Raw genomic sequence first — 13,884 nt, 5'->3', positions numbered from 1 at the left:
TCTATCTCCTGTTGCTCAGCCAATCTCCTAACCAGGTCAATAATTTGCCCTCAGTTCCATAAGCTTCAACTTTAGCTAACAGTCTCTTATGAGGGACTTTATCAAATGCCTTCCAGAAGTCCATATAAATAACATCCATAGACATTCCCCTGTCCACTACTTTAGTCACCTCTTCAAAAAATTCAATCAGGTTTGTCAGGCATGACCTACCCTTTACAAATCCGTGCTGGCTCTCTCTGATCAGCTGAAAATCTTCAAGATGTTCAGTCACTCTATCCTTAATTATAGACTTTAATAATTTCCTAACAACAGACGTTAGGCTAACCGGTCTGTAATTCCCTTTTGTTCTTTCTGGCCCTCCCTCTTTCAGTGCTCCTTAAGAATGTTCTTTTCAAACATTCGTCAGCTCTGACGAAGGGTCATTGACCTGAAACATTAACTTTGTTTTTCTCTCCACAGATGCTGCCTGACCTGCTGAGATTTCCAGCATTTTCTGTTTTTATTTCAGATTCCAACATCCGCAGTATTTTGATTTTGTATTATTTATAATTCTCTGGTTTCCCCCTCTCACCTTTCTTGAAGAGCATTTGGGATAATCCTGCTGTAACACTGATGTGTTTGATGAAAATAGAAAAAAAGAGAGACTTGCATTTATATAGTTCCTTTCACAGGACATCCCAAAGTGCTTTTCAGCCAATGAGGTACTTTTGAAGTGTAGTCACTGTTGTAATGTAGTAATCCTTATCAGAACAATATGAAGTGATTTCTTTCTTAATCTTCTGTTGTCTCTATTTCGCTATCCTGTACGATCACATCTATTCATTTACCTGCTTTCATTTTTCTTTCTCTTTCTCTTTGACAACTTCTTGCAACTCTATTTTCTTCTCTTCGCCCCAGTGTAGCAGCCCCTTTTCTTTTTTTCCTAACTTCTGTTCGACCCTTCTTCTTACTCTCTATCTCTCTCTGTTGGTCCCTCTCTCCGATTCTATGGGCTGGATTTTTGGCTTTGCTCATTTAGGGGCAGTAATGGCGGTGGGGCGGTAAAGATTACGCCCGGGAACAGTTTGCGCTTCAGTCAGCAAAATTCGGCAGCTGGGCCCTGAGTGTGGGGCGGAGCGCTGAAGGAGGCATTGCATACCTCTCTTAGGGCGCTAGGCTGGCTGAGTATGCGAAAATCCCGAGCTAAACTGCAGGCCTCGGAGCGCTCTAAGAGAGCCTGGGGAGAAAAAAAAACTTGAAAAAAACCCATCAAAAACATTCCCAATAAGGAGCTCACGCCACCACAACGTAACAATCAAAAAAAAACAATCACACTTACCTGAGGCTGACATTACTTACCTCATTGCAGCCACTACAGCTTGGACTGCCAGCTTTCACAGCCGGTCCCAGCACGGCATCTTAGGGATCGGGCGGGAGCCAAAAATCGAGCCGGCGTCGCAACCAGGGGTGTTGCACACTGGCTCGCCTCTTCTGGGCGGTAATGCTCTGCGTCCCGCCAAAACCGGCCCTGAAAACCCCAGCAGGGTGCTGGAAGCTTACCGCCATCATTGCTGCCCCTCCAGGGCGAAAACACAGGCAGCAACAGGCCGAAAATCCAGCCCAGAAAGTCTCTGTCTTTCCATTCTCTGTTTTTCCTTCGATTGCTCTCTGTCTCGCACGTCTCTCCCTTTGTCTCATGTTCTCGGCCCCAATAACTGCCTCCTCCCCTCTCTCAATCTTTCATCTCTTTGCTTTTCTCCCTTGTATTCCTCGTACTACTCCACCCCTTTTCTTTTCCCAACTTCATTCTCATTCCCATTTCCCCCTCCCCTCTCTCGCATACTGTCCCTCATAGAATCGTACAATCGTACTACACAGAAGGAGCCCATTCGGCCTATCGCGCCTGTGCCTCCGCATGCCTTTATTGCATTTCCCTGTAAATCTTACTCATGCCTATTGATTAGCTCTCCTTTCTCTAACTGTGTTTCTGTTACATGCTAACCCTGTCACCACCATAGGACAGATTTAACAATTTGACATTATTCTCTGCCTGGAGCATGTCTTCCAAGAGCAAACTCCTTATTAAGGAAACATCACCATGGCAACATATTCCACCCGGAGGCCTCTGGGCTCTGCTCGTTTCTATGCAATTTATTTGATGTGATTAAGAAGGACATACTTTATGCGGTTTAACATATTCCCATTTTACAACAAAAACACTGCTCAAAAACCCTTTCCACACTCAGTTCCCCTCGCAATTTGCATCAGATACTCAGGTCTTGTTGCCTTTTTTTTGTTTTGTTTTGAACCAAATAAATGGTTCAGTTGGCTAATCTCAGTTGGCCTTGCATTGGGGCCTCTACAATTAGCCTTAGTGCTTTTGGGTTCGGGAGGGCAAAAAAACAGCCATGGTTTCAGCTTCTTATTATTATCCCCTAACCAGCCCCCTGCTAAAAACTGCGCATGTATCAAAAGGAACAGTCTTGGCTGTGATGCCCACACAGTCAAATAGCTTGCCGTTATTTGACCATGGGGCATTATAGCTGCACAAGAAGAATAGTCACTTGGATGAGGTACGAAATAGGGTAGGGGCGGGGGGGGGGGGGGCGGGGTGAAGGAGGTGACCAGGGGCTGTGGAACCATCTCTTCAGGAGAGGGGATTAAATAATAAGAAAATTTATAAGAAGAATTAAGAGCGGGAGTAGGCCATATGGCCCCTCGAGCCTGCTCCACCATTCATGGCTGATCCTTTACCTCCACTTTCCCGCCCGATCCCCATATCCCTTGATTCCCTTAGTGCCCCCCAAAAATCTATCAATGTCTATTTTTAATATACTCAATGACTGAGCATCTTTAGCCCTCTGGGGTAGAGAATTCCAAAGATTCACAACCCTCTGAGTGAAGAAATTTCTCCCCAGTTCACTCCTAAATGGCCAACTCTAAAAACAAAAAACCTTTATTCGAAAATTCAGCTGCTGCAGATCTTTAAAATGATTTTCACAGTTGAATGACTAAAACATTTCACCACATCGACAATTCCAGTCTGTGTCTATTCAGTTCATGCATTCAACTGTAACCACCCGCTCACACTGGGGACATATTTTTTTTATTCGTTCCTGAGTTGTGGGCATCGCTGCCGAGGCCAGCATTTATTGTCCATCCCTAATTTCCCTTGAGAAGATGGTGGTGAGCCGCCTTCTTGAACCGCTGCAGTCCGTGTGATGAAGGTACTCCCACAATGCTGTTGGGGAGGAAGTTCCAGGATTTTTACCCAGTGATGATGAAGGAATGGCGATATATTTCCAAGTTAGGATGGTGTGCAACTTGGAGGGGAACTTGCAGCTGATGGTGTTCCCATGCGCCTGCTGCCCTTGTCCTTCTAGGTGGTAGAGGTCGTGGGTTTGGGAGGTGCTGCCGAAGAAGTCTTGGCGAGTTGCCAAGATGGCAACTTTAGATGGTACATGCTGCAGCCACGGTATGCTGGTGATGGAGTGAGTGAATGTTTAAGATGGTGGATGGGGTGTCAATCAAACAGGCAGCTTTGTCCTGGATGGTGTCACGCTTCTTGAGTGTTGTTGGAGCTGCACTCATCCAGGCAAGTGCTGAGTATTCCATCACACTCCTGACTTGTGCCTTGTAGATGATGCTTGCTACTTGTAGTGAAATGAGGACATAGAATTACATAGAATTTTACAGCACAGAAACAGGCCGTTCGGCCCAATTGGCCCAGCCTGATGTTTATGCCCAACATGAGCCTCCTCCCACCCTACTTTATCTGACCCTATCAACATATCCTTTTATTCCTTTCTCTTTCATGTACTTATCTAGCTTTCCCTTTATAGAGGTCAAGAGAGCAGGACTGGCATCAATAAACTATAAAGAAGGTATTTAAGATTTCACTGCAAATAGTGAAGAGGAAATCTATCAGTAATCATTCTTAATAACACCAACTTCAAAATATCATTCACACACCACTCCTTCTTAAATTCCAGTTTGCGGTTTTTTATATTTGGCAGGACATTCTGGTTTTCCTGTTTTCAACCAAAATGCGTGCAAAGCAACATTGCGATTACGCTGCATGCTATGTAACATTCAAGTAAAGGAAAACAAATCCAGGATGCACAGATGGGATTTGCTATTTATTGCTGGCAAATCATTTGTTATCGAATTACTTCTTTTAATTCTTCTCCTCTTCTCTTTGGCATATCCCTGAACTGGTCCCCAGCCAAGAGGCCTATTCCCCAGGCCCACTCTCAAATCTTCTACAATATTGCGCCGTACTTATACTGTGTCAGCTGTGGCTCCGTGAGTAGCATCCTCGCCTCTGAGTCCAGAGACTTGAGCACAAAAGTCTAGACTGACACGCCAGTGCAGCGCTGAGGGAGTGCTGGAGGCGCTGTCTTTCGAATTAAATGTCTTCCCTCTCAGGTGGACATAAAAGATCCCATGGCACTGTTTCAAAGAAAAGCAGGAATGTACTGGCCAAAATGTATCTCTTAACCAATCATCACTAAAAACAGATTATCTGGTCACTATTTCATTGCTGTTTGTTGGACCTTGCTGTGTGCAAATTGGCTGCTGCATTTCCTACATTGATTATACTTCAAAAGTGGAATGTTCTGAAAGGTGCTATATAAATGCAACTTCTTTCTGTTTTGCCTGAAGAGCCACAAGTGCAAACCCAGAACCTACTATGTAGCAGCACAGTTGCTGGTAGTCAACCAACAATCAACGTCCTTCATCATATTTGTTTTTGACTTATTTTTGAAGCATTACCTTCAACTGCCAATTCGTCACACTTCTGGGCTGCACCTCTTGAATGTCCTGGTCTGAGGGATGTCCCACACTGGCTGAGAACTAGCTTGGTCTCACCCTGCAGAAGCCTGTCCTTGGGCAAGTGGAACACCAGAGCACCCCCTGCACTGGAAGCTGCGAAGGGGAACATGGCTCATTCACCTTCTATTTTGGAAACTGCCGGTTGAGAAGCATAATTTGTCCATGACTGGTAGGAACAAAGGTGACTGATTTTGCGATTGCCTCCGGTTGTCTCATCTGTCAAACACCAAGCCATAGATAAGAAATGAGAAAAGGCCACTTCCTCTTTAGACTCTCCCTGAACACTCTGAATAAGGTATTAGCTTGACTCAGTTGGTAACATTCTTGACTTTGAGTCAGAGGTTTCAATATTGACTGAACAACAAGAAAGCAAACAATGTAGACTGACACTCCAATGCAGTACTGAGAAATTGCTGCATTTTCATAGGCGCCGTCTTTTGGAGAAGATGTTAAATTGACAGCAATAACAACAACTTGCATTTATATAGCACCTTTAATGTAGAAGAATGTCCCAAAGTACTTCAAAGGAACATTATTAAACAACATTTGACAATGAGCCACATAAGGAGATGTTAGGACAGGTGACCAAAAGCTTGGTCAAAGAGGTAAGTTTTAAGGAACGTCTTAAAGGAAGAGAAAGAGGTAGAGAGGCGGAGAGGTTCAATGAGAGAATTCCAGAGTTTAGGGCCCAGGCAGCTGAAGGTACGGCCGCCAATGTTGGAGCGAAGAAAATTGGGGATGAGGTCAGAATTAGAGGAGTTCAGCAATCTCGGAGGATTGTAGGGCTGGAAGAGGTTACAGAGATAGGGAGTGGCAAGGTCATGGAATCACTGCCTTTCTACCTACTTCAGTGTTTCCGGTGAATATTAACGATCCTATATTACTACTCAATAAAAGAGCATGGCATTCCCCTGGTGTCTTGGCCGACATTCCTTCTTGAACAAATACCACCAAAAAATTGTTGGTGCACTCCAAAGATGCTTTGAGGTATCATAATGACGTGATAAGGCACTATACAAATATATGCATTTTTATAATTGATATCCTGATATCCATAGGCTACAGGTCCTATGACCATAATAAGAATAGTAACAGTAAGAAAAACTAAAGGAGTATGTGAGAAAATAAAAATAGAGGTTGAGGAAAGCTAAGAGGGAGCATGAGGAAAATAATTCAAAAACATCAAAAGCAACAGTAATGTATTTTACAAGTATTATATCCATAAAAAAAAGAATTATTAAATGCGAGTGGGACACCTGAGAGGAGAGGATTGTCAATTTGTAGGCGATGATCAAAAAATGGCGGAGGTATTTAATAAGAATGTTGTATCAGTCTTTGCTAAACCAAAGAGGTGACTCCTGAAGTGTTTGAGAGCGAAATAAACACTATTATGATGAATAAAAGGAACATTTTAGATAAGATAGATTAAGCTGAAGGAAGATGTAATGCCAAGGCCTGACGCAATATCCTGAAGGAGATAAGGGAGGAAATTGCTGAGGCCCTAGAAATTATATTTTAGGCTCTTTTGAGTGTGGATGGGTGCTGGAGGACTGAAGTGTAACCAATATAGTACCCATTTTGAAAAAGGGAGACAGAACAAATCTGGATAATTAGCCAGTTAGCCTAACATCTGTGCTAGGGAAAATGTCAGCATCTTTAATTACCAAGTATAATTACCAAGTAAAATGACCAAGTACTTTAATTACCAAGTAAAATGATCAAGTATCTAGTTATAGAACAATAGTTAGAGGTAGCCAGTACAGATTTCAAAAGGGACGATCATGCTTAACAAACTTCATAGAATTCATTGAGAAGATAACAGACATAGCAGATGGAGGAAATGCAGTGGATGTGGTGTACATGGATGAGTATGTAAAACAATTTCCCTTTCATAAAGCCATGTTGACTCTGCCTAATCATATTATGATTACCAGGAGATATGCAGTGCCCTGTTGCTACGTCCCGAATAATAGATTCTAGCATTTTGCCTACTACTGATGTCAGGCTAACTGGCCTATAGTTCCCTGTTTTCTCTCTTCCTCTTTTTTTAAATAGCGGCGTTATGTTTTCTACCATCCAATCCTTGGGGACTGTTCTAGAATCTATGGAATTCTGAAAGATTAATACTAGTGCATCCACTATCTCTGCAGCTACCTTTTTTAAAATCCTAGGATGCAGGTCATCAGGTCCAGGGAATTTGGAGCCACTTAGTCCCATTAATTTCTCTAGTATTATATCTTTAATTATACTGATTTCTTTAAGTTCCTCATTCTTTCATTATTTTTGTGTCTTCTACCGTGAAGACAGATACAAAGTATTTGTTTAATAATCTCTGCTATGTCCTTATTGCCCATTATAATTTCTCCTGTCTCTGCCTCTAATGGGCCCACTTGCTCTAATGTCTTCCTATTTACATACCTGTAGAAACATTTACAATCTGTTTTTATGTCTCTTGCTAATTTACTCTCATATTCTTTATTCTCTTTCCATATCAATTTCTTGATTCTCCTTTACTGAATTCAAAATCCTCAGACTTACTATTCTTTTTGGCAACATTATAAGTCTCTTCCTTTGATCTAATACTATCTTTAACTTCTCTTGGTAGCCACGGTTGGGCCACTTTTCCCATGGGGTTTTTGTCCCTTAAAGGAATGTATATTTGTTGTAAATTATGTATTAATTCTTTAAATGCTAGCCATTGCTTGTCTACCGTCAAACCTTTTAATGTAGGTTCCCAATTTACCTTAGCCAACTCACCCCTCATACCTACGTAATTTGCTTTGTTTAGATTTAAGATCCTAGTTTCGTACTTACCTGAATCACTTTCAAATTCAATATAAAATTCAATCTTATTATGGTCACTCTTCCCTAAAGGCCCCTTTACTACAAGGTTATTAATTAACCCTCTGGAATTAAGCTCCGGATTTCCTTCCCTAAACCTCTCTGCCTCGCTAACTCACTTTGCTCCTTTAGGACGCTCCTTAAAACCTACCTCTTTGACCAAGCTTTTGGATATTGGCCCAAATTTCTCCTTATATGGCTCAGTGTCAAATCCTTTGACTTATAGCACTCCTGCGACGTGCCTTGGGATGCTTTACTACGTTAAAGGCACTATATAAATACAAGTTGTTGTTGTTGAGTGTTGTAAATGGATCAGTTTCAGTAGCCACTTACATACCTATAGAAACATTTACAATCTGTTTTTATGTCTCTTGCTAATTTACTCTAATGTATTCCATATTCTGAAAACCTCTGTGAAAAGTTTCTTCTAACCAGTCCTTTAGAACCTCTAGTACTATCTTATCCTAATCCTAAATTTATACTCTTTTATTGGGTTTTCTGAATAAAATACATTCACCTCTCCCCACCTCAACCGAGTTGTTCTTATGTATCTCCTGGCAATCGGAGGCTGGTTCATATTTGGAGAAGCCACAGAGCCAGCTGGCTGCCTTGCTGTGCTCCCCTTGGACTGGCAATGATGTAGTAGCCTTGAAGGATCCTAAAAGAGGGAGTTCAGGGGAGGAACATTGTGAAAATAGAAACAGGAGTAGACCATTCAGCCCCTTGAGCCTATTACACCATTCAATTAGATCCTGCTTACATAAGAACATAAGAAGATAAGAAATAGGAACAGGAGTAGGCCATATGGCCCCTCGAGCCTGCTCCGCCATTCAATAAGATCATGGCTGATCTGATCATGGACTCAGCTCCACTCCCTCACCCGCTCCCCATAACCCCTAAAATGGTAACCAAAGAGCTCCCCTAATGGCTCAATTGATAATGCTTGATCTGTACCTCAACTCCATTTACCTGCCTTTGTTCCATATCCTTAATACCCCTATGTAACAAAAATACATCAATCCCAGTTTTCAAAGTTTCACATTAATCCCCAGTCTCAATAGCTTTTTGTGGGAGAGAGTTCCAGCTGTCCACAACCCTTTGTGTGATGAAGTGCTTCCTGACACACCCTGAATGGCCTAGCTGTAATTTTGAGGTTATGCCCCCTTGTTCTGGGTTCCCCTATCAGACAAATTAATTTCTTTCTATCTACTCTATCAAATCCTCCAATTATCTTAAACATCTCAATTAGATCACCCCTTAATCTTTTATACTAGAGGACTAAAGAACTTCCAAAATGAGTGCCAATTCATGTCATATGACAATGATTACTATCACATGACCATCTCAATACCGCAGCGCTTTAACATCACATAAGTGCGGTTTGGCCCTGTTGCTAATTATATTTTTCAACCTACATTGAAAGAGGAAGGAATAGTTGGAGTTGGACTTCCTTTTCAAATGACTCCGTGAAACATGTGAAGCAGTCAGCTGTGAAATCAGACGTTATTTAAATCACATTTTGACCACAATGCATTTCCTGCTCTCAGAGCTACGACGTACTCGAAAATCATTCAGTAATAGGTTGTGACCCGTACCCCACTTGTAATATTGGCCCCAATTAAAGCCATGAGGTTCAAAATTTCACAAAGAGGCCTTATGGCTTGCTGCCAGTTTTATGTTGCTCCCTGGTGCCAATCGGAGAGATCTCCACTGGTTATTGGCATTGAATCGGTTGAACCAGTTGCTGTAAAAAGCAAAATCTAGACTGTTAAAAGAATATCATCACCCATGAAAAATGGTAACCAAAGAGCTCCCCTAATGGCTCAATTGATAAATTATTTTACCATTGTGGAAGCTTCAGCATCTATCCTGGTAACAAACAAATGGAGAAGTTTTGGGCAGGAGAAAAATATTTATCCAACTAGCTTACCTTTCCAAACCTCCCATCATGTCCTTCATTACGATTCTAGAATTAATAGCCCTTTAATGGGAGTTCACCCCATCCTCTTTTAAACCTGCTACGGTTTGCTATACAGGTGCAACATCGAGAATCTGGAGCTCCGGAATCCGAAATGTTCCGTAATCCGGACTCCGGGCCGATCGGTGGCACTGTTGTCCAGAATCCGTAAAATGTTTCAGAATCTGGACCAGACGACACTGCCGACCTTGGGGTTCCGCCGCTGCCTGACCTTGGGCCTCGCCCTGTCTGCCTGAGCCCGCTCGCCTCACCGCCGCTGCCCTTACCTGTGGGCCTCCTCGCCGGCCTGCCTGACAACCTTCTTGGCGGAGCCCTGCCCGACAGTATCCTTGGCAATCTGGCCCGCCCAACAACAACCTCATCGGGGCCATCCCGCCCGACAACCTCCTCGGCGATCCAGCCCATCCACCGACCTCCTCGGCGGGGTCCGCCCGATGACGACCTCCTTGACGGGGCCCGCCCGACGATGACCCCCCCCCCCCCCGGCGGGGTCCGCCTGATGACGACCTCCTTGGCTGAGCCCGCCCGATGATAACCTCCTTGACGGGGCCAGCCCGATGACGACCTCCTCGGCAGGGTCCGCCCGATGACAACCTCCTTGACGGGGCCCGCCCGACGATGACCCCCTTGGCGGGGCCCGCCCGACGACGACCTCCTTGGCGGGGTCCGCCTGACGACGACCTCCTTGGCGGGGTCTGCCCGACGACGACCTCCTTGGCGGGGCCCGCCCGACGACGACCTCCTTGGCGGGGTCCGCTCGACGATGACCCCCCCCCCGGCTGGGCCCGCCCGACGACGACCTCCTTGACGGGGCCCGCCCGACGATGACCCCCTTGGCGGGGCCCGCCCGATGACGACCTCCTTGGCGGGGTCCGCCCGATGACAACCTCCTTGGCAGGTTTGGACAGCCCGAACAGCTCCTCGGCGGGAATACCCCCCCCCACCCCCCCGCACTTTGACGTTCCGAAATCCAGAAATACCCGAACCTGAGCTCGGGTGTTTCTGGATTTGTGACGTCAGAAACAAATCGAAAGTCCGGAAAAGCCCGGAATCTGGAACGGCCTCGGTTCCGAGGATTCTGGATTTTAGGCGCTGCACCTGTACTATCTTATCACACTCATACTAAAAAAAACAATTCCCTAAATTTCAACATTTTTTTGGACACCCATAATTTTGGTGTCATCTGTGACTCAGTGGATAGCACTCTTGCTTCTGAATCAGAATGTTGTAGGTTCAAATCCCACTCCAGAAACTTGATCATAAAAACTAGGCTGACTCTGCAGCACTGAAGGACTGCTGCACTGTCAGAGATGCCATCTTTCGGATGAGACATTAAACCAAGGCCCCATCTGCTCTCTCTCAGGTGGATGGAAAAGATCCCATCTCAAAGAAAAGCAGGGGAGCTTTCCCCGGTGTCCTGGCCAATATTTATCACTCAACCAACACCTAAAAACAGGACCAAGGGAAAATTAGTCCACCAGCCTTATTCGTGTAATACCAATGAGTTACAGGGACAGTTGCTGCCATAGAGGCAGCCCACAGGGTGAGTGAGTTTAGCTGGCAGAGATACCAGCCAAGGACAGCAGGTGAGTCCAGGGGGAGGTGATCAAGAGTGGGTGGAGGAGAATAGACCAGCAACGGCATGCAATTCAAATGTACTCCTGCTCCTCCTGATTCATAACAACATAGGAACGTAAGAATTAGGAGCAGGAGTTGGCCACATTGCCCCTCGAGCCTATTTTGCCATTCAATAAGATCAAGGCTGATCTTCGACCTCAGCTCCATTTTCCAGCCCTAACCCCATATCCCTTGATTCCTCTGGAGTGCAAAACCCTATCTATCGCAACCTTGAATATACTCAACAACTGAGCATACACAGCTCTTTGGAGCAGAGAATTCCAAAGATTCACTACCCTCAGAGTGCAGAAATTCCTCCTCAACTCAGTCTTAAATGGCCGGCCCCTTATACTGAGACTATGCCCCCTAGTTCTAAACTCTCCAGCCAGGGGAAACAACCTCTCAGCATCTACCCTGTCAGTTCCCCTCAGAATCTTATATGTTTCAATGAGATCACCTCTCATTCTTCTAAACTCCAGAGAGTACAACAACAAACAACAATAACTTTTATTAATATAGTGACTTTAACGTAATAAAATGTCCCAAGACGCTTCACAGCAGTGTTATAAGACAAAACAAATAAATTTGACACCGAGCCATATAAGAAGAAATTACAACAGAGGTAGGTTTTAAGTGGTGTTTTAAAGGAGGAAAGCGAGGTAGGGAGGCGGAGAGATTTAGGGAGGGAGTTCCAGAGCCTAGGGCCCAGGAGGCTGAAGGCATGCCTACCAATGGTTGAGCGATTATAATCAGGGATGCTCAAGAGGGCAGAATTTGTGGAACGCAGATATCTCGTGGGGTTGTGAGGCTGAAAGAGATTACTGAGGGGAGGGATTTGTAATCAAAGATTAGAATTTTGAATAAAAGGCGCTGCTTAACTGGGAGCTAATGTAGGTCAGTGAGCACAGGGGTGATGGGTGATCGGGACTTGGTGCAAGTTAGGACGTGGGCTGACGAGTTTTGGATGACCTCAAGTTTACGTAGGGTAGAATGTGGGGGTCCAGCCAGGGTGTGTTAGAGTACACAAGTCTAGAGGTAACAAAGGCATGGATGAGGGTTTCAGCAGCAGATGAGCTGAGAGGTTAAGGAGGTGGAAATAGAGGTTTTATTAATGCCGCGGATATGTGGCTGGAAGCTCATTTCAGGTCAAATACAACACCTAGGTTGTGGACAGATTGGTTTAGTCTCAGATAGATGCTAGGGAGAGTGATGGAGTCAGTGGGTAGGGAATGGAGTTTGTGGCGGGGACCATAGATAATGGCTTCGGTCTTCCCAATATTTAATTGGAGGACATTTCTGCTCATCCGTACTGGATGTCAGACAAGCAGTCTGACAATTTAGAGACCGTGGAGGGTTGAGAGAAGTGGTGGAGAGGTAGAGCTGGGTGTCGCCAGCGTACATGTGGAAACTGACTCCGTGTTTTTGGATGATATCGCCAAGTGGCAGCATCATCATCATAGGCAGTCCGTCGGAATCGAGGAAGACGTGCTTCCACTCCTGAAGTGAGTTCTTTGGCGGCTGAACAGTCCAATACAAGAGCCACAGACCCTGTCACAGGTGGGACAGACATTCGTCGAGGGAAGGGGTGGGTGGGACTGGTTTGCCGCACGCTCCTTCCGCTGCCTGCGCCTGACCTCTTCACGCTCTCGCCATTGAGATTCAAAGAGCTAAACGCCCCCCCCGGATGCACTTTCTCCACCTCGGGTGGTCTTCGGCCAGGGACTCCAAGGTGGCAGTGGTGATGTCGCACTTTATTAGGGTGTTCTTGTAACATTTCCGCTGCCCACCTTTGGCTCATTTACCATGACAGAGCTCCGCATAGAGCATTTGCTTAGGGAATCTCGTGTCTGGCATGCGAACTATGTGGTCTGCCCAGCGAAGCTGATCGAGTGTGGTCAGTGCTTCAATACTGGGGATGTTAGCCTGGACGAGGACACTGATGTTGGTGTGCCTGTCCTCCCAGGGGATTTGCAGGATCTTGCGGAGACATCGTTGGACTTGAGGTGTCTTCTGTACATTGTCCATGCCTCTGATCCATACAGGAGGGTGGGTATTACTACAGCCCTGTAGACCATGAGCTTGGTGATAGCTTTGAGAGCCTGGTCTTTGAACACTCTTTTCCTCAGGCAGCCAAAGGCTGCACTGGCACACTGGATGTTGAATCTCCGCATCAATGTCTGCTTTTGTTGATAAGAGGCTCCCGAGGTATGGGAAATGGTCCATGTTGTTGAGGGCCGTGCCGTAAATTTTGATGACTGGGGGCAGTGCTGTGCGGCAAGGACAGGCTGGTGGAGGACCGTTGTCTTACAGATGTTAAGCGTAAGGCCCATGCTTTCATATGCCTCGGTGAATACACCGACTATATCCTGGAGTTCAGCCTCTGAATGTGCACAGACGCAGGCATCGTCCACGTACTGTAGTTCAACAACAGAGATCATCTAAAACTCATCAGCCCGCATCCTAACTCGCACCAAGTCCTAATATAGATGAGATATTGGAGGGGGCCAAGGATAGATCCTGTGAGACACCAGAGTTAATGATGTGGGAGTTGGAAGAGAAGACTTTGCAAGAGATTTTCTGGCTACGATTAGATAGGAATGGAACCAGACGAGTGCAGTCCCACTCAACTGGAT

The 13,884-nt window shown here is 45.2% G+C and overlaps 1 protein-coding gene across 1 annotated transcript in view; it reads right to left on the bottom strand.

The window, feature by feature from the left end:
• Nucleotides 1-9,615, bottom strand: part of mrpl33 (mitochondrial ribosomal protein L33) — a 76,789-nt gene extending 67,174 nt beyond the window's left edge. The window contains exons 1-2 of the mRNA XM_070884249.1: nucleotides 9,587-9,615; nucleotides 7,354-7,457 (exon numbers count right to left, since the gene is read on the bottom strand). Coding sequence (XP_070740350.1) covers nucleotides 7,354-7,457; nucleotides 9,587-9,615 — 133 coding nt within the window. The remainder of the gene's footprint in view (nucleotides 1-7,353; nucleotides 7,458-9,586) is intronic.
• Nucleotides 9,616-13,884: the final 4,269 nt, after the last annotated feature.

This window comes from Pristiophorus japonicus, chromosome 7 (assembly GCF_044704955.1).
Source record: "Pristiophorus japonicus isolate sPriJap1 chromosome 7, sPriJap1.hap1, whole genome shotgun sequence".
NCBI lineage: Eukaryota > Metazoa > Chordata > Chondrichthyes > Pristiophoridae > Pristiophorus > Pristiophorus japonicus.
Note: the sequence above shows the minus strand (reverse complement) of the source record. Positions and strands in the feature narration are given on the sequence as shown.